The following is a 27,650-nucleotide window of genomic DNA, read 5'->3' on the forward strand; positions in this document are numbered from 1 at the left end:
CTGAAAACAATATATATCAATAGTATAAGCGATTTTAAGAAAGTCTGTAATAGGTTTTATTTACCAAAAGAGTTTCCTTCTGTACTCAATAAGCAGTTTTCCTAGGTCCCCCCTCACTTCAGAAGAAGTAGGATTTCTTTGTCCATTATGCTCTATGGAGAGGGGAGGGGCTGAGAGGAGTGAGTGAGCACGGAGCAGTCCTGCACAGCACAACACCCTGAAATCTTCTCTCAGCAAGTTCCTAGATAAGCACTGACCTTTCTGACCCCTGAATCCAGTGTTTTAGGTGCCCAGACAGTCTACAAACAGCTGACCTTCATGTCTCTCCTTCCTGCTCCCTCATCTCCCTCAGCCCCTCCATAGGATATAATGGACACAGCAGAACCTGTCTTCACTGGCTTCTCTATAATGAAGACTGCTTTGCCTCATAATGCACAGATAAGAAGGGAGGGGGGGATCTATGAAATTGCGTGTTCAGTACAGAAAGAGGTTTTTTTGCCTAATAAATCTATTATAGAGTTTCTAAAAGTCGCCTATACTGAAAAAAAAAAAGAGTAACTGGTACCTGTACCAATCATGAGAACAAGCTGGGAGAAGACTGGGAGTGCAGTCCTGGCTCTGCGTCATGTGATTAGTCAGGCTCATAATGTAAGTCTGTCAAAAGTTTTACATAATGACTTGTGATTTGTAATTTACTTCTATTTAAAATCTCCAGTCTTCAAATACTTATCAGCTGCTGTATGTCCTGCGGGAAGTAGTGTATTCTTTGCAGTCTAGAGAGCAGGAGAGGTTTTCTATGGGGATTTGCTCCTGCTCTGGACAGTTCCTGACATGGACAGAGGTGGCAGCAGAGAGCACTGTGTCAGACTGGAGAGAATACACCACTTCCTGCAGGACAAACAGCAGCTGATAAGTACAGGAAGACTTTTAAATAGTAGTAGTTTACAAATCTGTATAACTTTCTGACACCAGTTCATTTGATTTTTTTCTTTTTGTTTGAGTACCCCTTTAAAAGGGTGACAATGCAAAGTAGTGCTCCCCGTAGAGGGGGAAAAAAAGGATTGCTCTCTAGTGCCGCCTATTGGAGACAACTTGACTTTGCACTCATGGGTCACACTGTCATTTGGGGTCTCAACTTTTTTTTTGATCGGTTAAAATCAGCCGATCATTGATCACAGAGGGCACTATCGGACTGATCGCCCTGTATAATAGTGATCGGGCCCGGAGTTCTTTTCCTTCTGGGGGAGATTTTTATTTTTTTGCATCAGAAGCTTTGGTCATTGTTGGTTCCGGAGTATTACATGGGACAGTGTAATACCAAGTTATTCCTGTAGTGGCCGCTGCCTAATAACTTTACAGGACTCCCGGCGATCAGCTGATCACTTAGAAAAGTCCCAAACTCTTCTTTCTAACCTGAGCTTAGTCCCCGTCCTCTACAAGCGAGTATTTGCCCACATATTGCCTGTTCATTACCATCCTGCAGTTCCTGCCAGTAAGAGTGGCGCTCCGTCCCCCCGCTATGATCGTTTTATTTCCACCACAAGCCATTTAGGCTGGTTTATATCCAAGGGTGATGTGATCCCCCGGTCTCATTTGTATTCAAGATCCTAATGGAATTGGATGGGGGGAAAAAGCCTCCGCTCTTGTAAGTTAAATGCATAGTAAGGTGCCCTGGGGGTCTGGGCGGCCCGGTCCCCGCGCTGTACAGCAGCTCATTACGGAGCCCAGCGGTGGCATTATTAAGTCTCTGTCTGCCGCTCAGGACTAATGCTAATCACCTGTGTTTTCTCTCTTTATTTTATTTTTTTTGCAGCACCAACGTGGTGATGAATTATTCAGAGATCGAGTCCAAGGTTCGAGAGGCGACCAACGATGACCCCTGGGGACCTTCCGGGCAGCTCATGGGAGAGATAGCCAAGTAAGTCATGGCTGATTTCCCGGGAGAAGAGAAACAATTCTTCCAATTCTTCACTAGCTACAACTTCTTCAGGAGACGGAGGGCAGAGGCAGGAAACTTTCCTCACCCCCCGCGCTCTGTGCACTGAATAGGAATGGAGCCACGCTGGTGCCGAGCTCGGGGTTAGCTGACAGGTTGGTTCCAGCCATGGAGCGGCCACACCAGCACTCTTTTATGTAGTCAGTCATTATGGGATAAATACAGATTATAATCCTCGTAAATTACATGTTCTCATCAGCATTACAGCAATAGGTGTTCTTACATGTCCTCTACTCTTAAAGGGGAACTTTGGCGAAACTTTGGCTGGTTTCAGAAAGTTATAAAGATTTTTATTTTTAAAGTCTCAATGCTTCCCATACTTCGTTATTTACTTCTATTTAAAAATATCTAGTCTTCCAGCTGCTGTATGTCCTGCAGGAAGTGGTGTATTCTTTCCAGTCTGACACAGTGCTCTCTGCTGCCACCTCTGTCCATGTCAGGAACTGTCCAGAGCAGTAGCAAATCCCCATAGAAAACCTCTTCTGTTTGGACAGTTCCTGACATGGACAGAGGTGGCAGCAGAGAGCACTGTGTCAGACTGGAAAGAATACACCACTTCCTGCAGGACATACAGCAGTTGCTAAATACTGGAGAGTAAATTACAAATCTATTTAACTTTCTGAAACCAGTTGATTTAAAAGAAAAACATTTTTGCCAGAGTACCCCTTTAAAGGGGAACTACCAGCAGGTTAGACGAATCTAACGTCACCCGGCCCATTCCCTCCATTGATCATCATTAGAAGGAGTGGGCCAATGACGCTGCAGTGTTCTAGAGCAAAGAATACTCCAGCTTACAGCGTGGGACCGGGACAGAGGAGGAAGGTAACACACATGCCTTCCTCCTCAGCACCCCGGCGCTATAGGGGGCAGTCGGCAGCTTAGATTTGTCTAATCTGCTGATAGTTCCCCTTTAAAGGATTTTCCATATTTTGTGAGTAATGCAGGTCCTACGCTGTTCCAGTATGAAGGGATGGCATATGCTTAGGGTATTCCATCGCTTTATGATCAATGGCACCCCCAGCTATCCTGAGACTGAAAAGGCTGCAGGTTTGCTTTACCCCCTTGTCGTTTTTCCCTATGCAGCGGCACTACTGGCCGTCCGCTGTGCAGGGTATTACGATCGATCCCGTTCATGTGAATGGAGCTGTACTGCAGTTCTGCACACATCCGGACTCTGCTGTGTATGGAAAGACTATACAGCAGCACTCTGACCGATTCATTCTCAGAGATGGAACCCCAGGGATGGCAGAACATTGTCACTTTGAGAGGAGAATGCCCCTTGAAGGGGGGGTCACACATAGGTAGAAACGTAAAAGATTAGTCGGGAAAAAAAAACATGGTTCATGCACATTTAGCACGGATCATCATGGTAGTGGTCTTATTGGAGGCCTGTAAACTCCAATGTAAAATATTATTATTATTATTTATTATTATTAAATCCTAATCTTCCTGATTTATATACTGCATCAGATTGCAGCATGTCAGGCCTAGGACAGCACATTGACTCACTCATTCACAATCCTGTGCCCCCCCCCCCCCCCATATAATGGTGGCAGTCATGCTCTATCCACATGGGCCCTATACAGGTCTGGACACCCGCAGAGCACATTAGGCATATTCTCAGCAGTCCCCCTTACATGTGTCTGATAATCCATCATGGACAGTAAGTAGGATGATGCGCTGACCTCTTAAAGGCAAAGCATATGTGTTATGGATGCCCTGTAGCCACGTGTAGACTGATATATGACGGATAATTCATAACTCACAGCGGAGTGGGATGTCAGGGGATCAGAGATGTGAGGTGGAGGCGGAGTAGCAGAACACACAGGCAGCTCTGCAGCGTTTTTGCATCGTATTCCAGCTCTCTGCTGCCATCTAGAGGACGTGAAGGGGAAGAGCAGCCAGGAGATGAACTCACCTCTTCTATTAACCTTGTGTGTTTCAGGGCCACGTTCATGTACGAGCAGTTCCCGGAGCTGATGAACATGCTGTGGACGAGGATGCTGAAAGACAACAAGAAGAACTGGCGCAGAGTTTACAAGGTGAGTGACGCCCACAGGCCGCTTTGTGGCCCCTTTAGGTTTTATCCGCACTGCAGGTTTGCACATGGAGATTACAGCAGGAGGCGAAGGAATCCGATTTTACACATATCGTTGTGCTGCAGACCTTAAGTCTTAAAAGAAGCGTGCCAGCCCAGCCCATAGTGAGTGATGGAGTGGATGCGCTGCCACGCCATTCACACTGGGAAACAAGGGACCCCCATTCTTAAAGCAGTCAGACCACCACTGATCAGTCCCTTGTCATCTGTACTCTGGATAGTAGGTGGTAAGCTTTAATCTTTAGATAACCAGGTGGTGTATACGACAAGTTCAGTAAAAAAAAAAAAGCTGAGGGCACTCACCGAGTCGTAGCAATACTTCTTTATTCCAACATATGTTAAAACCTTCGGGGATGCATGTCACTGTTGAGCAGACGCCAAACCACTTCAATATAGCACAGATATGACGACCATTTCGCACGCATGCGCGATTCATCAGATTCACCCTTTAAGGTGTACCAATGATTTTAAGGTCATGTCATAGCACCTTGCCAGAAATATACAGATTGGGGGGGGGGGGGGGGGTCCAGGTGCTGAGACCCCCCATCTATTTCTAAAATAAAGGGGCAGTTGGCTTTACGCCCTTTATTTCTGCACCTGGAAGGGCATGTATATGGATATAAACCTCCAGCCTATGAGATTTACAGTTGCTTCTTGAGAAGAAAGAGTTATTCAAAATGATAGGTACACTGTGCGGAATTCTTTGCTATGTATATAGCACTAGCATATTCTGCAGCACTGTACACTGATATTAGTCCTCTGCCTCTATTATAGCTACCAGCCTACATTCCCTTTCCCAGAGACACATTTAGGTCTGGGCACTTCCTGTTAAAGGGTATTTCCATCTGGACATTTATGCTACATCCAAGGATGTACCACAAATGTCTGATAGACGCTGCAGATTGTGGAGCTCCGCAGTTTATACAAGTCCCATGAGTTATATAAGATGCAAAAAATGGAGGTGAGAAGACACGCCTTTATGTACATAGAGTAGTGCGGTATTACATAACAGCCATTAAAGGGGTTATCCAGTAATAGAAAAAAAAACAGCGCCACCAATGTCCTTAGGTGGCGTGTGGTACTACAATCCAGCTCCGTTCACTTCAATGGAACGGAGCTGCAATACCACTTACAAACTGAGGACAGGAGTGGTGCTGTTTCTGGAAGCCGCCATGTTTTTCTTATCCTGAACAACCCATTTAAATCTGGTGGATAGACAGACTGACGCGGAGTTTTCCACGATGGTAGTCGCTCTTGTCAGCCATTGTATGACTCTTCCATCCCAGTCAGACGTTTACCTGAACCCTCATTAGTATTGCTGAGCTCCCGCCTGTCGTAAATCCATATACACCTTGTATTTTCTGCTTAATCTTCCATGTAGGCGATGGCTCCCTACTCCCACCAGCTCGTATTGATCCCAACGATGGCCTCACCGCTCACTTTATAGTTACAGTATACAGCCCTGGCAGCATAATTTATGCCTGGGATGCAGAGCCGCTTTGCATTGTGGGAGAGCTGCAGTTGACATAGCGGAATATGTTGCCTCCCCCCCCCCTCATCTCTGTGTACATATTAAATAATTCTGCCGGCTGCTGCGTTGCTGTATATTATAGCCGCACATGCTCTGCAGTTTGATGTATGTTCCCCGGCAGATGATGCGGCGCTCAGGGTGACGGGAAGCAGGAGGTTGCGGATGGCAGCCTGCAGGGTGCACAGCGCGCTCTCTCCCCGCGCTCCCCGGAGAGCTGTAGCGTTAATATTTAATGCCCTCACATACTCACTAGTTACACATCCAGCCTCTCTTCTGAGGATTAGCTGCCGGGCTCGTCCAGGCTCTCTCCTTTTATTACTAACATTTTTTTTTTTTTCCTCTTCTGCAACTAAATCTCTGTTTCAATAATCAGGATCGGGGAGACGAGAACTGACAGGAAGAGACTTTGAATTCTGGTAACTTCTGGAGTCGTTGGGAATGGGTTCTCTTCTCGTGCACCCACTCCTCCTTTAGAGGAGGGATATTAGTCATATTTAAAGGGAAGGTGTCGCCTAGATTTTCTTTTACTGATTTAGAATCAGATACAAAAACCTTGTTCTTTTATTCTAATCTGCTTCTGTTTTCTGACTGTAATATTTTTTTTTTTATTTTACTTTTTGTATACTGTTATACGGCATTTAGTGACGTGCTTTACAGCAAGACTCATGGATATAGACGACAATAGACATTCTGTCCCCTTAAGATGAATGTAAAACATTACTGAGCGCAATCTGACCTTTGAAGAGGTCATTCCACAGGGAGATGCTATTGTCTCCTCTATCTACTGGTGTCACATGACGCTGCATTGTTGTACAGATCACTTTACAGCAGCCTCCTCTTACCACCACAGACACAACAGGAAGTCTCAGCTTAGTTTTAGCCCCAGTGGTGAGAATGAGAACTGCAAGATATCAGGATTATTTTTTAATTTAGATAGAAAAATGGAAAATTAGGGAAAAAAAGTCAAATTTGTTAAAAATATTTTAACATAAAAGCATTATTAAAAAATTATTATTTTTTAATGACACATTTCCTTTAATAGGCAGGCACATTACATATGCAGCATTAGAAGAGAACCACCGCTGCATTGCATTATGGAAGCTGATGGAGAGCAGGACTGTGCATTTTTATGAAGCCGAGGTCACTCACTTTTTTTCTCCATCTCCTCCCTTCTGAGACAGCTGATGTAAACAAGTCCCTGGCAGGCTGTATCTGCAACACTGTAGATTCTTTGTAATGCTTGGAGGATTATTCTGAGTGCAAGTTGCTAATGAGCTCACTGTGATTAATCCTCCCGGCATTACAAAGAAGCTACAGTGTTTCAGATACAGCCTGCCAGGGACTTTTTTACATCAGCCGTCTCAGAATTGAGGGGGTAGGAGGGGGAGACAGTGAGAAAAGCTCACACACAGATTTCTGTGTCTCCAGCAGAAAGCAGCAGCTCAGAACTGGGGGAAGGAGACTGAATAGATAAAAAACAATTATGGAATATCAAAAGTTGTATTTGAGCGGAATACTTCTTTAAGGTTAAAGTGTCACTGTCGTTTCATTTTTTTTTTTTTTTTTTTTTGCAGAAATCAAGTGCAGGCGATTTTTAAGAAACTTTGTAATTGGTTTTATTAGCCGAAAAATACATTTTTATCATGAAAAAGCAGTTTGAAGCTCTCTCCCATCTTCATGGTTTTCTATGGGGAGGGAAGGGGTGGAGGGAGATGAGGCACCAAAACAGGACAACAAAGAGTTTATTTACAGCTACATCACCGGGCTATCTCCTCTGAAGTCAGCACTCGCCTCTCTGACCTCTGAATAAAGGCTTTCGCACAGGTCCCGCTGTGTAATCCTTTGTTCTCTGCTGGCGACTAATCTCCCTCCTCCCCCTCCCCTCTCCATAGGTTGCACAGGGCTCGACTGATGTAAAAGAGTCGATATTTCCTGATAATGAGCAGTGGATGAGAGGAGGGGGGGACCTGGGGAAAGTCTTTTTGAATGCAGATAATGGCATACTTGCCTAATAAACCCAATTACAAAGTTTCTTAAAATCGCCTGGACTATTGATTACGACTATTGAAACGACAGTGACACTTTAAGTGCCACGTCCATCCCATTGTTTATCAGGCGCAGCTCCACACGTTTGATAGTGGCCATGCCTGGTATTGCAGCTAAGTTCAGCTTATTTGCCTCCAGTATTTGACTGACTGGATCCAGGCCCAGCATAAATGACAGAAATAAAGTTCCCGTGGCTTCATTTATCTCCACATACTGTACGCTCTCCACAGCCCGCTCCATAACTCACAGGTATCGCTGTTTATAATGGCAGAAGATCTGTCATGGGGAGAAGCCTAGTAAATGACTTGCATATGGAAAACTATATAAAAAATGACTGTGTCTCGGTGACATTCCTCGGGCTGACCTCTGTGTAGACGCCTCGCCGCCGACCTCTCCTGCGCCGTGAGAGGACTTAAATCCTTTTTGCCATCTGTGAGTATTGAGCCATTCTTCATCCCATCTGTATGTTGATTATTAAGCACAATTGAGCACATGCTCCGACTCCGATCCCCCCCACACTCCTCTCCAGTCGTGTGCGCTTCCATTTGGTAGAAGAGTCAATTGGAAGCATGACCCACTCCATAATTTACATTTAATAGCTTTTGTGTCTTTGTCCCATATGCTTAACTCCCAGCAAATCCCGCAGAATGTGCAATTACCGCTCAGCTTTTTGTACAAGCAAAAAAAAAAAAAAAATGTTTTTAACTACCAAAGCGCTGTCTGAGGATGATAGGGATACGGCCATAACAGACCAGGTATTTGATTACTTCACTATGATCGGTGGGAAGGAACAGCGCCACTCTTGTCTGCAGGAAGCATGCGGTATTGCAGCCCGTCATTCAGTGGGACACTACTTAAAGGTGAATTTCTTTTTTAAATAAAATGGTACCAGAAAGTTATATAGATTTATTTACTTCTATTTCTTAAAAAAAAAGAAAAATCTTCCAGTACTTATTAGCTGATGTATGCCCTGCAGGAAGTTGTGTATTATTTCCAGTCTTGACAGTGCTCTTTGCTGCCACCTCTGTCCATGTCAGGAACTGTCCAAAGTAGCAAATCTCCATAGAAAACCTCTCCTATTCTGTACAATTCCTGGCATGGACAGAGGTGGCAGCAGAGAGCACTGTCAGACTGGAAAGAATACACCATTTCCTGCAGGACATACAGCAGCTGATAAGTACTGGAAGGGTGTAGATTTCTAAATAGAAGTAAATTACAAATCTCTGTAACTTTTTGACACCAGTTGATTTGAAAGAAGGAAAAATAAATCACCAGACTGGCCCTTTAAATGGGTGGCACTCTTTGTAGGATTTAAAAAAAAAAAGACCCTGTCTTTTTTTTATTCTGGACCAGGGCACTATGAAGCAGGGCTGTTTTAAGATGCCTGTAAAGGGTTAAACAGCTGCTTTTAGTACCGAGTAGAGCAATGCCTTTGACATAGCACACAGAGTACTTGTTTCTTCTGAGGAGATCCAGCTGGTGTATGGAGACAGGCAATGCTCCGTGAGAACGTAATATCTATAATGAGAACCACCACCCTGCTCTGTAGTGTCGGGGGGCGAGACCCCCAAAACCTGGATTGCCTGATGTCCCAAGGAAGAAAAAAAATATATAGGTTTGACATTGACCTATAGGGTAGCTTCCTTATAGATGGCACTAGACATGACATGAGGCATTTCTTATGCGTCTCCATGAGTCGGAGGGGAGGGGCAGGGCACCATAAGAAGGAGGGGAGGGGCAGGGCACCATAAGAAGGAGGGGAGGGGCAGGGCACCATAAGAAGGAGGGGAGGGGCAGGGCACCATAAGAAGGAGGGGAGGGGCAGGGCTCCATAAGAAGGAGGGGAGGGGCAGGGCACCATAAGAAGGAGGGGAGGGGCAGGGCACCATAAGAAGTAGGGGAAGGGCAGGGCACCATAGGAATGAGGGAAGAAGCAGGGCACCATAAGAAGTAGGGGAGGGGCAGGGCACCATAAGAAGGAGGGAAGGGGCATGGCACCATAAGAAGTAGGGGAAGGGCAGGGCACCATAGGAATGAGGGAAGAAGCAGGGCACCATAAGAAGTAGGGGAGGGGCAGGGCACCATAAGAAGTAGGGGAGAGGCAGGGCACCATAAGAAGGAGGGGAGGGGCAGGGCACCATAAGAAGTAGGGGAGGGGCAGGGCACCATAAGAAGGAGGGAAGGGGCAGGGCACCATAAGAAGGAGGGAAGAGGCAGGGCACTATAGGAATGAGCGAAGAAGCAGGGCACCATAAGAAGGAGGAAAGGGGCAGGGCACCATAGGAATGAGCGAAGAAGCAGGGCACCATAAGAAGGAGGAAAGGGGCAGGGCACCATAGGAATGAGCGAAGAAGCAGGGCACCATAAGAAGGAGGGGAGGGGCAGGGCACCATAGGAATGAGGGAAGAAGCAGGGCACCATAAGGAGGAGGGAAGGGGCAGGGCACCATAGGAAGGGGGGAAGAAGCAGGGCACCATAAGAAGGAGGGAAGGGGCAGGGCACCATAGGAAGGAGGGAAGAAGCAGGGCACCATAGGAAGGAAGGAAGAAGCAGGGCACCATAGGAAGGAGGGAAGTTCAGTTCTCTGTAGCATTGGGTGCAATAGCAGGCTGACACCTTATAACCCATAGAGCAATATATAAGTGATGGGAATTTCCTCCATATCGTTGGTTCCAAGTTAATAGTTTGGTTCTAGTCTCAATATCTACACGTAGGGGGCGCTTCATTATAATTCACCCAACCTCATTCTGCAGATAGACCTTACTTTTCTAAAACTTTTGTCTACGTTACTGAAGGCTATCATGTGACTTTTAGTCCACAACTTGTTTGTGATGTCGGCTAGATGGCTTGGGGATCTCGTATGCCAGTGGGGTACCCCCTGGGTCTCAGCCCCCCAATGGACATCATCTGTTCCATGAGCGAGCTGCATGTATACTGTATGAGATCCTGAGATGTAGCCCCCAGCAAGACCAGAGGTTGGCTCATCCCAGTGTGGCTTATAGAGAGCTGCTGGGATCAGTCACACACGTAGGTTTACCAAAATGGAGAGATGTCATGTAGCTTGTGAGAGCAGACGTTCTCCAGCCCACAATGGCTGACACCTGGAAACTATAGATTGCATTGCGATGCAGAATTTCTTTTTATTTACTTTAGGGTGCCTTCACACCTACCGGATCCGCTGCGGTCCTCCACCTGCAGTTGACTGGTGGGGGGGGGTCCTCCATCCACAGCTGCCTAGTGGGGTGTCCTCCATCCACACCTACCTGGGGGGGGGGGGGCGGGGGTCCATCATCCACAGCCATGTGTGCTGCCGCTGTATTTACCTTTCTCTGTATTTTCATGGTCCCATTGATCAGACCCTCACCAGACAGTCTATTTACTCAAGGGACAATCGTAATAGATGGGGTCTCAGTGGTCACATCCCCACCGATCAGCTAGTTGTCTCTTAGCCTGTACATAGGTGATGAATTTTAGGAACCACCAACCCCCCCCCCCCCCCTTTTTTTTTTTTTTTTTTAAAGCCTAGTTACCTTATCTGCTAATTCCTTAACTATGTGTATCCTCTGTATAAGCTGACCTGTCAATAACCTCCTGTATAACCTTCTCGTATTCCTGGCAGACTAAGGGTTACCGTCAGCGAGAAATGACTAATTTCCACCCTTGTGTTCTCTTCCCTCCTCCCTGCAGTCCTTGCTGCTGCTGGCGTACCTCATACGGAACGGATCGGAGCGGGTCGTCACCAGCGCCAGGGAGCACATTTATGACTTGCGATCCTTAGAAAATTACCACTTTGTAGGTGAGTATTAAGCAAGAAGGAGAGGGGGAAAAAAAACAAAAAAACCTTGGGATGGAAAGGAGGGGGAGGGGGGGAGCAAATTAAAGCAGTTGTCGGACTTGTCAGTCACCGGAACGTCTTCACAGGCTGCGGAGGCCTAATTGGGCCCGAGCGGCTGCGGGCTGTGTGAAGAACACATTCCAAGACACCGGGCCCTAGAGTATTAATTAGCGCCGAGAAGAACTTTTCGCCGAGAGGAGAAACCTAATAACAACACAAGCAGCACAACACGAGCGGCCGGGGTTTATATTAAAATATGCACCAGAGGCTGGTCCCCTGTGGCGGCAGAAAGAAAAGGGAGCGCTTTAATTATACACCGGGAAAAAGGTCGGCCCTCCAACACACGAGCGCCGCGGCTGTTTGAAGCCGGGTTTATTCCAGCTCCACTATCCTTCCAGCCTGCGCCAAAGTCGTATTTACAGTGCAAAGAAAAAAGCCGGGGTGTGTTTTCCAATGCATTAAAATAAAAATTAAAGGGGGGGTCTAGCGGAGGAAGAGGCGGCAGACAGTGTATTATGTGGCTGGCTCCTTTCACAACCAGGTTATCTGCAATTAGGAGAAGCCGGAGCGCGCCGTGTGTTGTCTGCCCAGTAAAACGTGTTAATTTGCCTGAAATTGGCTCTTTGTGCGTGCTCGCCCGCAGTCTTTAATAGGGGACAGGAGTGAAGTTGTAGTAATGAGGAGGAGGCATGGCAAGTTGTGAAATATTTAATATATGGGATTTTTTTTTTTTTTTTTTTTTTTATTATGAGCAGCAGGTTTAACTATTGAAGAGTCAGAATAGGTAGATTTAAATTGCTTAAATTTCTGTATTAGGTTGTGATAATTCAGCGATATAATCGGTTATCGTTCGTAAGGCCCCTCGCTTTAATCCGGTATTGTGCGACCGATGGAAACCTGTAAGGACTGACTGAGTTAAAGGGGTTCAGTGTACAATATTAGTAAGTGTACTTACTGTATATACTGACAGCAGCTCCTTGTGTACTCACTGTATATACTGACAGCAGCTCCCTGTGTACTCACTGTATATACTGACAGCAGCTCCCTGTGTACTCACTGTATATACTGACAGCAGCTCCCTGTGTACTCACTGTATATACTGACAGCAGCTCCCTGTGTACCTCATAGAGAGAAAATCAGACTCCCTTCCTCCAGGCTGTGCTGCCCTGCTCTGTGGTGAGTCTGTCCATAAGATGACTGACATAGAGAAGCATGTGACCAAGCCCCGCCCCTAGTGTCCTCCATAGGCACATACAGGCTCAGTGGTGGACACTGCCGGGGAGGGCATGGTCACATGCTCCTCCATGTCGGCCATCTTATGGACAGACTCACCACAGAGCAGGACAGCACAGCCTGGAGGAGGGGAGTCTGAGTTTAGCTCTATGAGGTACACAGGGAGCTGCTGTCAGTATATACAGTGAGTACACAGGGAGCTGCTGTCAGTATATACAGTGAGTACACAGGGAGCTGCTGTCAGTATATACAGTGAGTACACAGGGAGCTGCTGTCAGTATATACAGTGAGTACACAGGGAGCTGCTGTCAGTATATACAGTGAGTACACAGGGAGCTGCTGTCAGTATATACAGTGAGTACACTTACTAATACTGTACACTGAACTATTTTACCGTTAAGTGGCCAACCCCTCTAATAGACTCTCTTTCTCTGTATCAGAGTGGAGGACAGATACAAAGAGCGTCTCTTGCTCTGGAGGACCTGTGCCATCGAGCGTTACTCACAGTACATTGATCCTAACAATATTATTAGTTTATTTTCAAGTAGGAAAAAGTAAGATTTGCTGAATCTAAATGGAATCAATCTCCCATCGATTAGTTTAGTCTTTAAGAGGTTGATCCACTTCCCAAGTTTTCGGAATCCTTCAGAACTTATTTGATGAATCAGCCATGACAACAACATGTGGCAGAGAGTTCCATAGTCTCACTGCTCTTACAGTAAAGAATCCATTCATTACACAAGGATTCAGCGGATCTTACTCTTAGCTTAAGCCCATTGACAATAAACTGATCACAGAGTGGCCTCCTGCTAGGACCTCGATCAGCTGTGGTCTCTAAAGAAACATTGGCAGAAGTGTTCAGTTTCCCTACAGCGCCACCACAGGGAAGATAAAACATTACACGTTGGCCATTTAAAATCTATGAAATTCATGGAAGAGCGAGATGCTCGTGTGAATCTCGTGTGAATGCTGTGAAGGAGACCACCACTAGTCGGGTAAGGAGGGGTGTAGCTATTGATGGATTTGGTGATGGGCCACACATTTATCATTCCTTTTCTAGATGAAAATGGCAAAGACCAAGGTATCAACATCCGACAGAAGGTGAAAGAAATGGTGGAATTTGTCCAGGATGATGACCGCCTCCGGGAAGAGAGAAAGAAAGCCAAAAAGAACAAGGACAAATACATAGGGGTGTCTTCAGAAAGTGCAGGGGGGTTCAGATACGGTGAGTACTGTGTGTGTGCTGCACAAATGGCAATGGGTAGTGGGAATCACAGTGATTATAGCCTGGCATTGTGTGGGCATACTGCAGTGTAAGCGCGTCATACTTCCTCTTTGTATCCTCCAACCTGTGTAAGGTCAAGCCACATTCACACACGCAGAATTGGGGCGCAAGTCAGGGCTCGACTGCCTGAGCTAAGAGTATCATAGAGATCTATGGCGCGTTGAGCTTGGGTTATTAGACCTGCAGTTGGGCCTAAACTTGAGCCTGTCCATTTTGCAGAAGTGAGCGTATTCTGTGCGCTTTAACCTTTTTGCAGTTAGGACATATCACTCTTTTAGCATACACAAGTAAAACCCTTATACACCCTTATATTTTGTGAAAATACTACCAGTTCTTTTACCAGTTATGGACGCCTTCATGCAACTTTGCATCAAAGCGGAAAACTTAAAGGGAAACTGTAAGCAGGTTAGACAAATCAAGTGTCCTTGCTCCCCAAATTATTCCATACACATAGTCCATTAATAAAGCGTAGTTTTAACATTACATTACATCTTCCATATACTTCAATACAGTCCATAGACTTCTACATATACTGCGCCCCCTGCTGGACACTCCATAGGAATTACACCTGATTCGTGACGTCACGATTTTTGAGAGAATTTGAACAATCCATGATCTACTAAATTAAGGGAAATAGCCGTATATGTGCATTTCCCATAATTAATGTACATTTCCATTAAAAATAACATATTAGAAAATCCTTTTTAGCTGAACTTCTCCTTTAACCTTCGTCCTCTGCGCCGTAGTTGTGAGATGGTCTGCCTGGTAAGGCTATTACGAGCAGTGGTCCAGCCCGCTCCATTGATAATCATTAGAAGGGGCGGGCCGGATCAGCATGCAGGGTCTGTAGCCCCGCCCCCAGTGCGCACAATGGCCTTACCGGGCAGAGCATGTCACAACAAACAGCACAAAAACAGTGCAGAGGATGAAGGTAAGACACATACCTTCCTTCTCGGTGCCCCATGCGCCATAGGGAGATATCAGCAGGTTAGATTTTTCTTCCCCTTTAATGGAAGCTGCCAACAGATAATTTTGCAAGATTTCCAATGTGGAGCAATTGCCTTCAAACCTGTGGCTTTCCAGCTGTTGGGAAACTACAACTCCCAGGATGCCAATGTAGTGTAAAGGGACACAATCCATATCTTCACACTAGAGCAGTGGTCACACAAGAAAACTAAGCCCAATGCATTTTGCACACATCACATGTTCTTCCTGCCCATTGGCTGTCCATGACACAAAAATGTGTCAGTGACCTGATCTCAAATGTAGGAAAATAGTGGTCATGCTCAGTGATCAGTCAGGACCTAAGCCTTCATTGCAGTATGCCCCCTGAGCTTCTGCTATTTAGCTCTGCTGTTTCCAAACTCTCCCCGCTGTCTGTGCAGCACAGGCACGGGTCCCTGCATCTGTACCCTCCTCTTCTTTCATCTCCAAGAATCCCTCCTTGATGTTGGAAATCCTAAAAATCTGGTGGTCGCAGAGATTGATGATTTGTACATTACTGAACTAAGCATGCCCAATTTAATGGTATTACCTGATTGGCCTCTGATCGGTCGTCTTCATCATAATACAATCCAGTCTACAGATTTCATTGAAAATTATGTTTGAATTACTTAAATTAACTTTATACTGTCCGGAGCGTCCTCTTTCTGATACAGTGCACCATCTTTGAATCCTGGCAGCTACCTCTAGGGATGGCCTACGAGCACACTGCATACTGTTTTATTATTGTGTTAGAATATAGAATAGTCTACAGTAAGCTTCTAAGCTCCCCCTAGTGGTGGCTACAGGTAGTCAGAGATTTAATATTTAAAGTGTCACTGTAGTTTAAATTTATTTAGCAGAAATCAATAGTACAGGCGATTTTAAGAAACTTTTGTAATTGGGTTTATTAGCTCAAAAATGCATTTTTATCATGAAAAGCAGTTTGAAGCTCTCCCCCCTGTTTTCATGGTTCTCTATGGAGAGAGGAGGGGTGGAGGCAGATGAGGCACCAAAACAGGACAACAAAGAGTTACAGCTAAATCACCGGGCTATCTCCTCAGCACTGACTTTTCTGACCTCTGAATACTGGCTTTCACACAGGTCCCACTGTGTAATCCTTTGTTCTCTGCTGCCGACTAATCTCCCTCCTCCCCCCTCCCCTCTCCATAGATTAGACAGGGGCACGTCTGATGCAACAAGACGTGATTTCCTGATAATAAGCAGTGGATGAGAGAGAGGAGGGGACCTGGGGAAAGTCTTTTTGAATGCAGATAATGGCAGATTTGGCTAATAAACCCAATTACAAAGTTTCTTAAAATCTCCTGGACTATTGATTTCTGCAAAAAAACAATATGGTAGTGACACTTTAAGCTCTGTATCAGAGAAATAGCGCTACACCCCTGTAACTACATAATGAAGGGGCTAAAACCTCTTGGGGTGACATTTATGGGGCGTTGCTGGTAGCGGAATCTTGAAATATTCCATAGGAATCAATCATAAAACTTCAGTCTGGTAGGGTTTTCTTGTACCACACACCAACCAGTGTCGGCAACAAAGGTGTCGCCTATTGTAACTATTCTCGCTGTTGTCCCATCGCAATTTGTTGTTGTCCGCCATTGTCTGTATATTTGCCTGTCCTTGTGCACCAGCATTGATAGATGTCACTGACGTGCCTGGTCTGTGTGCCACCCCCGCTCCTTAGATCTGTTTAGAGTCGTCCCTGATGTCCATTATAAGAGTCCTTTCTCCCACCAGCGTTTACGGTAACATTCACTATTGGGGGCTGTAGGGGGGCTTTAACTTGTCTGTGCTGGGTGTCCTACAGGTGACCGATACGACTCAGAACCTAGGTCTAAATGGGACGAAGAATGGGATAAAAGTAAGACAGGCTTCCCATTCAGCGATAAGTTAGGGGAGATAAGCGATAAGATCGGCAGCACCATAGACGACACCATCAACAAGTTCAGGAGGAAAGATCGAGAAGATTCTCCCGAGAGGGGCAGGTGAGTGATCCGCCGCTCGCTGTATACAATGCTTTTGTGGTGCGTCGTGTCTCCTATAGTAAATTATAAGGTAAGTTTATTACCGTACGCCTTCTAGACACTGTGGGGGGAGATTTATCAAACATGGTGTAAAACTGGCTCAGTTGCCCCTAGCAACCAATCAGATTCCACCTTTCATTTTCTAAAGAGTCTGTCAGGAATGAAAGGTGGAATCTGATTGGTTGCTAGGGGCAACTGAGCCAGTTGTCCCCCGCTCCAGTTTCTGGTCTATGGGCCTCTTCCTGGTCTGATCAGGGACCTGGTTCGTGACATGTCAGCCCTGCTCAGCCAGTCAGCAGCCGTAGTGGGGTCCAGCCTCGACCACCGACTGGCTGAGCAGGGCTGACACGTCACAACCTGGGTCTCCGATCAGACCAGGAAGCGACTGGGGGACAGGAAACCAGAGCGAGGGACACATAACTTTTCATATGTTACTGCCCATGGTGAGACTAGCAATTCCTTCCATACTTATTATCTATTCGGTCTCCTTCTCCCAGTTCTGAGCTGCTGCTTTCTGCTGAAGACACAAAAAACTGTGTGAGAGCTTTCCTGTCCCCCTCCCTTCTGAGACAGCTGATGTAAACAAGTCCCTGACTGGCTTTATCTGCAACATTGTAGCTTCTTTGTAATGCTGAGAGGTTTAATCTGAAGTCAAGGTGCTGATGAACTCACTGATTATCCCTCCTGGCATTACAAAGAAGCTACAGTGTTGCCGATACAGCCTGCCAGGGACTTATTTACATCAGCCTTCTTGGAAAGGATGGGGGGAAGGAGGAGACAGGGAAAAGCTCACACAAATTTTTTCCTGTCTTGTTACTCTCACCATGGGCAGCAACATGAAAAGTTATGTTTGAGTGGAATACCCCTTTAAGTAAAATGAGAAGATGGGAGGTGAATAGACTTATCCTAAACTTACAGGGTGGGTATAGACATTAAGTCTCACTAAAGACTGATTGCATGAACACCTTCTCTCTAGTGATGATGAAGAAGAGCGGAAAAACACCCGGGTAAAACAGACTGGAGAGTTCAAAGACGAGGAGGAGACGGTCACCACCAAACATATCCACATCACGCAGGCCACCGAGACCACCACCACCCGCTCCAAGCGCACAGGGAACCCATCCAAAATAGACCTGGGCGCAGCCGCACACTACACCGGAGATAACGCAAGTCCCGAGCTCACCTCCTCCGCCAGTCATCCTGCTGTAAATAAGGTGCTCACCCCTCTGTCTATTACTGGAGATCTGTCAGCCCCTTACTGTACACCAGCAGTAGTCAACGACTGACGGCTAAGTCATAAGCCAAGGGGGTCATAAAGTGATGGCATATCCTAGAAATATGGGTAAGCCGTAAAAGGCAGCCCAGTGACTCTCTCAAAAAATAGGTCATGTGACTGCCATATATTGGGCCATGTTTGTTACCATTGTCTTTGTAGCCCAGTGCCCAGGATAGGGGATAACTAGGTGTGGGGGATCTAACAATCATAGAGAATGAGTGGTGTCCGGGATGCACGTGCACTGTGTACATATCACTTGTGTATCCATCATCTCATAGGTTCCTGTCAGGTCCCCACCGTTTAGCTGGTTATCCCCTGTACACAGGGCATAGCCTTTGATGGTGGAATTAACCCTTTACAGGTCTCCTTTTCAACTGTCCCGTAAATAAACGGCCAAGTGGTTTAATCGTCATGTTCTCTTTCTTTTTCAGACCGTTTCTGGTGAGAGCGGTAAGAAGGCATCGAATGATCTAGTGGATCTATTTGATTCAGAAGGCAAAGCAGGTAACACCCTTACAGAAAGGAGAAGATTGGTTCATGTGCAGCCTGCCATACACATGGGCTTGACCTGAGATCTTATGTGTATGAACAGATCTCTGCTTGACTGCAGATGCAGGACAGATTGGATTCGGCATTCCTGCCGTAGAATATTCTCCTCTCCCCAAGCATGTGTGTTTATGGTGGAGTCTGGTCCTATAGCGGTTGGCCAATGTCTATGACTTGTACATGTTTAAACGGGTTGTCCAGGCTTACAAAAACATGTTCGCTTTCTTTCAGAAACAGCACAGCTCCTGTCCTGCTCCTGTACCTCAGTGAATGGAGTTGTAATAGTACACACAACCTGAGGGCAGGGGGGCGCTGTGATTTTCAAGAAAGTAGCTGTGTGTGTCTAATAAACGAGTGTTGAACAGGTCAGAACCATGAGTTTGGCTGACAAATGAGTGCTTGGAATTCTGTCAGCTGGGCATAATACAGATAGTTTAGCCATGTAATATGGCCCTAAGCCAGCTCTACATTAAGGCTAGATAAAACCTAACATGTCAGTCTCTTCTCTTCCCCCAACATCAGGGTTGAGTCCATAGGCCCCATACACACTAGTAAGTTTGTCTTTGGATGACTTCTCTGTAATGTGTATGGAGCCTTAAGATCTCACCAGGACCATGTGACTTTAAGAACAATGAGCAGGCTTGGTTCACTCTTCCTTTGTGGTCCTCTCCGCCTCGCTCATTGTTCTTCTGTTTCCAAAGATGATGAAGCTTATTTGCGTACATCCTATTTCTTTTTGTGCCCCCGATATTCGGCCTCCCAGCAATTTCCCAAGCAGAACACTTTTTATGTTCTGTCCTGTTGGTCGTGCCAGATGGTTAGAATTTGTTGTAGAGTTGTGGCAGCACGGGCATCGTGCCAGGCATCAAAAATGGTCTTTAGGGATCTTTGAGTGCCGGGCAGATGTTATGGCACCACCTGCCTTGGCAGCTGTGCTGAGAGGACGGTCACAGAGTAGACATGACTGTCAAGAACGGACCCAGGCAGTGCTGTATGTTACGTGAGAAGAAGGTGGGTGGATTCTGCCGGCTTATGTTATCCATACTCCGAATACAATAGAAAAACGATGTTTAGTAAAAGAGCAAAGACTATGATGTGGACAAACCCTAAAAAAAAAAATATTCTGTTATTTGCATTTTAAAAATTTGTGGCATAAATAGTTGCTCAGTGGGGGTCTGGCCTCTGGGACCTCCACAGATTCTGTTGTCCCTCTGAATGACCCTTACGTTTTGGCAGTCTGCCCAAGCCACATAGGTCTTTAAAGAGGTTATCCAGTAATGCAAAACTATAGCTATATGGTTGCAAGTATGTAAAATAACAATAAAGAAGCTATACTTACCTCTCCACGCTCCTCCAGTGTCATCCTACGGGTCTGTCCCGTCGTGGCCAGTAATTGGCTGAGTGGGCTGTCATCCCCAAAACGGGTAGTTTTGGGGGAGCGATACTGGAGACCCGTAGGACGATGCCACGGAACACAGAGAGGTAAGTATTGCTTCTTTGTTTTTTTACATACTTGTTTTGCATACCTGGATAACCCCTTTCATTTAGCGCTTTATTCCAAGGGCAGTGCACCTCCATTCTCTGGATCTGCTAGTTTTGATCTTGGAAGAATCTGAACAGATGGCTATGAAGCAGTCAGCTGAATGCTATCCTATGTGTTTGGCCAGATTTAGCGATACAGTTTTACCTAAATCCCTATAATTAGTTGCACATATGGTTACTACTTTTATGTTTTCCGTGCAGGCTCCAAAGCAGATCCATTTGGTGGTTTTGCAGATTTCAATTCATCCGCCGCTCAGTCTTCCAGCTTCCCCGCACCACAAGGTATTCTTCTGCACACTTGTAGCCACGGCTTATTTCCTAACAAAACAAAAGGATCGGGCAGATTTGAATTGTATACAGTTCTTTTCCTATAATTGTATTGATCCTGCGTTAAAGCCTGCATTATAATCCAGAGCTGCAATCACAACTCTGCTACTATAGGATGAGCGAATCTCGAGCACGTTGGGGTCCGTCTGAACCTGAACGTGCGGAATTTGATTACCGATGGCTGCACAAGTTGAATGCCGCTCTAGAGAGTCCAGAAAAACTTAAAACAGCAATAGGCTGTATCTATGTTTTCCAGGCAGCTCTAGGGCTGCATCCAACTTGCTCAACTACGGTTATCAAATGCCGCACGCTCTGGTTTAGACAGACCACAACGTGCTCGAGATTTGCTCATCTCTAATCAAAACTAACGTAAGATATAAATAAATTTCCTTCATCAGATGACTAGAAAGACAAATCGCCAGATAAAGTTGTGATGCGAGGAACATTTGGCAGTTTCAGCTGAATTGCGAATGCAGCTCTGGACTATAACTCTGTGTGACGTGACTCCATGTTTTATGTAGCTTCTTCCTCTTTGTTAGCAATAGTCAGTGAGGTTCAGAGATGGACAATCGCTCCGCACTGGGTAAATGTTTATTATGTTGATTTTTCAGGCTCAACACCAACTGGAAATGGAGATTTTGGAGACTGGGGCGCCTTCAGCCAGCCGCCACCAGCCCCAGCCCCATCAGTACCGTCAACCAATATGTTTGCAGTCGCACAACAGAGCACTGACCTATTTGCTGCTTCTCATCCGCAACCCACCCCTGCTGCCTCCAACACAACAGACCTCTTTGACCTCATGGGGCCCACACACGCCACCATGAGCACGTCCCACAGCATGAACCTGTCCATGATGAGCTCTAGTACTGTGGGAGTGACGCTTCCTATGTCAAGATCTCAGGTAGGGGGAAAAAATGGTGTGTACCAGGCAATAAATTATAGATGTTACTGGCGCTATGTGAGAATGTAATGTATTGTTTCTCAGCCCCTTCAGAAGCAAAACACATTGCCCGCACATGGAACGGACATGAAGGTTCAAGGCAAAACCCTTCCATCCACCTGGTCTGACCCCAGCGTCAACATCTCCCTGGACAGTCTCATGCCAGGCATGCAGCAGTGTAAACCATCCCAGCCCTCCTTAAACGCCATGATTCAGCAACAGAGTAAGTGCCTCCTTTTCAGGAACTATAGTGGAATCCCGGGAGACCTCTATTTAAAGGGGTCTCCACATAAACGTGACAAGTGTTTTTCACATACAAACCCTTTAAAGTGTCGCTGTCGTTTTGCAAAACTTTTAACATGTCATAGAGACATGTCAAAAGTTTTGATCGGTCCGGGTCTGAGTGTTCAAACCCATATCAATCGGGAGATAGAGCGGGGAGAGGACGGTGCTGCAGCACGTCCTCTCCCTGCTCTGTTACTTATAAGGGAATGAGGGAGCTTACACTAATACAAAAAACAAGGGGTGCAGGTTTTTTTTTTTTCCTCTCTCCGCTCTGTGTCAGCATAATCAGTCGGGCTCCATTATAATCCTTACCGATCATGTGACACAGAGCCGCAAAAGGACTGTGCTTAGCGCGGTCTTCACCCGCCTCTATCTCCCGATCGGTTATCTCCCTGTGTAATAGCAAATGTGGTTAACCCCTAGATGCACCAGACGTTACTGAAAGTCTTGGTGCCACTAGGGGAGTTCAGAGGGGGGTCGCACGGCGACCCCGCTCTAAATTACCATGGTCCCCGGTGCTATATGCAGCCTGGGACCGCGGCTATTAGCGGACACGGTCCGATCGCCGTGCCCACTAATTAAGTATTTAGATGCAGCTGCATCCAAATGCTTGCTGTCTGCCTTCCCTGTTGGTCAAGTGGTGCAATCGACTCCCCCCATGCGACGGGATCACGGAGGGGCAATTCCCGCATCCTCACCCGGCCAGGGTCTGCGCCGTAATGGCGCTAATCCTGGCTCTGCACACTCTTGCTTTTGGCTGCAGCAGCCAAAAGCAATAGAGTGCCTATCTCATTGATCTATGCGGTATATCTACACTGCATAGATCTCAATGAGAGATCAGAGCAGTCATACTAGAAGTCCCCCAGGGGGAATAACATTAAGGAGCATGTATAACAAGTCAGTTTTACCGTAGGGTAAAAACAAAACCCCCCCAAATAAAAAATTGCGTCTGCCAGTGCAAAGTACAATTATTGGCGCAAAAAATAAGGGCTCATCTGGGTCTCTAGGTGGAAAAAAATGAAAGCGCAAAAATGAAAACTGGCAGTGTCCCCTAAGGGTTAAGCCTTGTTTTAATCTATGGGATCTGCGATTTTTTTACACAGTACATTGGCCCATGTAATAGAGCTCTTACTCCCCTTTCTCCCATGTGTATGGGAATAATAATGGTCAGCTGACCATACTATAGTGTATGTCCGACTTAAAGGGGTAGTGCGGCGGTAAAGAATTATTCACAGAATAACACACATTACACAGTTATACAACTTTGTAATGTATGTTATGTCTGTGAATGGCCCCTTCCCCGTGTCCCACCACCCCCACCCGTATACCCGGAAGTGTTGGTGCATTATACATTACCTGATTCGTGTCGCGCATGTCCTCCATCTTGTGCCAAACGTCATCTTCGGCCGGACGGCCAAATCCCTGCCGCCGCCCCCCTCTGCCGCGTCATAACTGTGCTCAGCCGCGATTGGCTGAGCACAGTTATGCTCAGCCAATCGCGGCTGAGCATCGGATGACGCTGCAGAGGGCGGCCGGCATTTGGGACAGTGGGAGCTGTTCGCCGTCCGTCCGAAGAAGACGTCACTGACTGAAGATCGGAGACGGGGGTCGGCACGTGACAGGTATGTATAGCGCACTACACTTCCGGGTACACGGGTGGGGGTGGTGGGACACGGGGAAGGGGGCCATTCACAGACATAACATACATTACAAAGTTGTATAATTATGTAATGTGTGTTATTCTGTGAATAATTATTTACCACCGCACTACCCCTTTAAGAACAAGCATTTTGATGACTATCACTTCTTCTTCCACAGACATACAGCAGCCCATGGGGATGATGCCACAGAGCTTTGCAAATATGAACATCAGTGGAACCCCAGGCATGATGCCCATCCGACCTCAGACCAGCCCCATAATGCCTGGTCCCATGCCAGGAGCCATGGGTATCCCTAACATGATGACTGGCACTATGGGCATGTCAGGAATCCCTCCAATGATGAACCAGGGGATGATGGGCATGCCCCCCACCATGGGAATGCCTATGGGAGTAATGCCACCCAAACAAGATGCCTTTGCAAACTTTGCCAACTTCAGCAAATAAAAAGCTTTATCCGGCCGATCCCCGCAGAGCTGGCATATTGAAGGATTTTCAACTGCACACATGTGAACGAACGAGAGGGGAGGGAGCGACCTGGAGGACCGGACAGATCCTGATCCTCCACGAAATCGATATCTTTTATAAATGAATAAAAATGAACTTCCAGCCGAGCTGTTTGTAGAGGGGAGACTGGGAGAGACCCCGCTCTGTAAGAGCTCTATTGCCTTTCTGTACCAGGCGACAGGTTTAAGCGGGTACACAGTGTCTGCTATCAGGGTACGTGACAGGGCGCCTTTAAGTCTCGTTTTTGTTTTTTTTTGTTTTGTTTTTCCCTCCCTGCCTCCCCCCCGCTCTTTCTCGTTTTAGGTTTCTGAATGACCCGGATGTGATCTGATAGACACAACACGTAACTTTCACATTCCTAACCTCATGAACAGTATCGGCTCCTCCGCTCATTTGGGACGGATTTTTTTTTTCTTTGTAATGTAATATATATAAGAAATGATCTATTTTTCTCCAAAGTGACTTAGGTTCAGTTATCGCTGCTTCTCAGCATGCACGTCCTGCAGTGTAGACTCCTAAGCTGGGGGATGGCACCATAGGGTAGACAGCCCCGCCACACCCTATGCATGTAGAGATGCTCAGAGACCCTGCACGCATTTGCATTGCACCCTACCTTAGGCGCATGGTTGCTCAACCTGTGGTCCTCCAGCTGCTGCAGAGCTTGCTGGGAGTTGTAGTTTTGCAGCAGTTGGAAAGTCACAGGTTCTGAAACACTAGTTCAAACTAAAAATGACCCCCTGCTTTTTCTTTGGCATCAGTCACATCGCTTGCACCACTCCGTCATTGATACCCCTGGCAGCCGAACCAAACCGCAGCGTTACAAACCAGTCCGCCCTTAGCTATATAGCCGTAACTATACGTTTTAAGATCCCTGCTTGCTGTTGAAGAATGGAAACAACCAGCGCTGCTCTGATACATTTAAGCTATGCAGTTTTTTGAGTGGTGCACGATCAGAGGGAGTTTTCCATTCACTGACAGCAAGCTTGGATCTTAAACCTTGGAGGAATGTAAAGTATATTGGAACGGTGCAGATTTATCTGGTATAAAAAAAACAACAACACAACATTCTTAGTAAATACTGTAGATCTGGGTTGCCCTCCCCTCATCTGTTAGTGACAAGAGAGGCAACCAAATAGCATATCAATGCGTTACACAGACATCAGTCATTGGTGTAATACCGCAGTTCTCCAGTGGTGGCGCTGCAGGGAAACAACACTTGCTTATAGCCCTTCTGTCAAAAGGAAATAAGCAGACATTTTTTAAAGATTAGAAATAAACTAAACATGGCTGCTCTTTCCAGCCATGTGGGCAGGTGTGGCGCTGTTTCCGGAAACCAGCCACCATGTTTTTCTCCTCTGTACATCAGATCTCACAGTTCACTACACGCCGCCTTGTCTACTATGTGGGAATCATAGGGCAGCGTTCCCCGATCCCGTACAGACTCCTCCTCTACGAAAACCCTTGATTTTAGATTTTATATAATTTTCCTGCTTCTCTTCCCCTGTACATAAGGCAGCGGACGGTGTTGGGAATCAGTTATGGAATAAATACAGATCTATATTATTACCTAAGGTGAGCTGTAGCCGCCTTTTCAGATTTATTGGCTTGAAATAAATATGTATAAAAAAAACTAATAAAATCTGATTTTTTTTTTTTTTTTTACGGTTTTCTTTTCCTTGTGGAATCGGTTCCTGATTTTTATTGGCGGGGACGGCCCCTTGTGTTTTATAAAGGCATTGATCACTTACCTGTCTCGATAGCAGTCCAGATGTTTTCCACCATTAAACCTTCTGACCCCGGGCTTTTTACCTGCCTGCTTCATTCCTTCCGCCGTTTCGCACCAGCATTCACACAGAGAGGAAATAATTACAATTTGGGCAAAGTAATTTTCATCAATAATTTAGGATTGTTTAATGACATCTCCTCGTGCTGACGGGCGTGGGGGTGCCAGGGCCGCTGCCGCCTCTTCATCTCCAGCCCTTCTAATTAGACCAAAATTCATGGGCTGCAGCTAATGGTGATGGAACATGATTCACGGCCTGAATAAGAGATGAGGCGCGGGGGTAATTAGCAGACTACCGACGGTTTTAATCTTTCAACAATTCACCCCGGTTAAATTGGTTTCAAAGAATAGAAGCTTTCAAGTATTGTTACATCAACCGCTCCCGCACTCACCTTTTTACACGGCATCTGAAGTTTTCATCTACGGAGGTCGGTGTCATAATGATAACGGTAACAGGCCCGATAGACGCTGAGACCTGTACTACCAGCTATTCCAGTGAAAGAGGACGTGTACTTATATGTTCTGCATATATTACCTTTTCTGGTTAATCTGTGTGTATATATTCTTATGAGCACCTTATGCCACTAGGTTTATGCCGCCTTAAATGAGGGCAGCATAAACTAGTGACAGAAATGCTGAACAGATTTGATACTTTATATTGTTTAGCCGTTCACCTAATATGCAGGAAAATAGGATTCTTGCCACACCCCTCTCCCCGCCCTCCAGCTGCTGATTGACAGTTGACTACCTATACACACAATGGATAGATAACTGCCAATCAGCAGCTGGTGGGTGGAGTTTCCTGCTTCTCATGAATATCCAGGACTACTGTGCTGGATAGATCCAGCAATCAAGACTGACAGGGCAGACGGAAGCTACTAGAACCCACATTTTAAGATGCATGAAAGTGAGGACAGGTTCCCTTTAAGGGTTCGTTCACACATACAGTGTTTGCTGTAGAATCAGTAGCTACACTGATATACACAGTATAAAATCTGCAGAAAACATGGTACATGTGAATGAACCCTGATTTAAATTTTTTTTTTTTAATATATCATTCTATGTAGGCTCCCCCCCCCATATTCAGTATCCTTGGCTAGTAGACTCTTGCTCTGGAGGACCCGAGGTATCTATGCATTACACAAACTGGTGGTGGTGTTGTGGGACTGTATCGAGACACCAGGTTTCCCTACAGCAGGCATGGGGAACCTTCGTGTCTCCAGCTGTTGCAAAACTACAATTCCCATCATGCCTGGATGGCCATAGCTAAGGCTTTGGCTGGCCAGGTATGATGGGAGTTGTAGTTTAGCAACAGCTGGAGAGCCGAGGTTCCCCATCCCTGCCCTACAGATTAGAGCAGATCAGGGTCAGATAATTTTCACAAAAAGGGATGGATGGATTTTAGAGGTTTATTCTAATCTGCCGATAATTGTTGAGAATGAGTTTAGTAAACTGTACAGTTCTTTTTAATGCATTCCGAGCTAAAGTTGTTTTTACATAGTGTGAACACAACCTTAAAGCAAGGACTGCCCGGACATCGTCAGCCCAGCTCATACAATTATCGAGCCATGTAATCTAGCAGATCAGCGCTCGCCTATAGCGGATGTCGGGCCATCTAATACGGCCTTATTCAGCACAGAACTGCAGTATTATGCAGCTTTTATAAGCGCATGATCTGAAGGCTAAGCAGCTACAGTGGTGCTGGTTCTCATTCTAATGCAGCCAGATCCAATACA

The 27,650-nt window shown here is 46.1% G+C and overlaps 1 protein-coding gene across 1 annotated transcript in view; it reads left to right on the forward strand.

Annotated features, from left to right (window-relative positions):
• The window catches only part of CLINT1 (clathrin interactor 1), a 53,010-nt gene extending 27,071 nt beyond the window's left edge, over positions 1-25,939 (forward strand). Inside the window, exons 2-12 of the mRNA XM_069968803.1 lie at positions 1,814-1,918; positions 3,942-4,038; positions 11,359-11,467; positions 13,800-13,964; positions 16,834-17,011; positions 18,027-18,264; positions 18,758-18,830; positions 20,616-20,696; positions 21,353-21,642; positions 21,727-21,904; positions 23,785-25,939. Of these exons, the coding sequence (XP_069824904.1) occupies positions 1,814-1,918; positions 3,942-4,038; positions 11,359-11,467; positions 13,800-13,964; positions 16,834-17,011; positions 18,027-18,264; positions 18,758-18,830; positions 20,616-20,696; positions 21,353-21,642; positions 21,727-21,904; positions 23,785-24,071 (1,801 nt within the window). The 3' untranslated portion in view covers positions 24,072-25,939. The remainder of the gene's footprint in view (positions 1-1,813; positions 1,919-3,941; positions 4,039-11,358; positions 11,468-13,799; positions 13,965-16,833; positions 17,012-18,026; positions 18,265-18,757; positions 18,831-20,615; positions 20,697-21,352; positions 21,643-21,726; positions 21,905-23,784) is intronic.
• The last annotated feature ends 1,711 nt before the right edge of the window (positions 25,940-27,650 follow it).

The sequence above is a fragment of the Dendropsophus ebraccatus genome, chromosome 1 (genome assembly GCF_027789765.1).
Source record: "Dendropsophus ebraccatus isolate aDenEbr1 chromosome 1, aDenEbr1.pat, whole genome shotgun sequence".
NCBI classification, from domain to species: domain Eukaryota; kingdom Metazoa; phylum Chordata; class Amphibia; order Anura; family Hylidae; genus Dendropsophus; species Dendropsophus ebraccatus.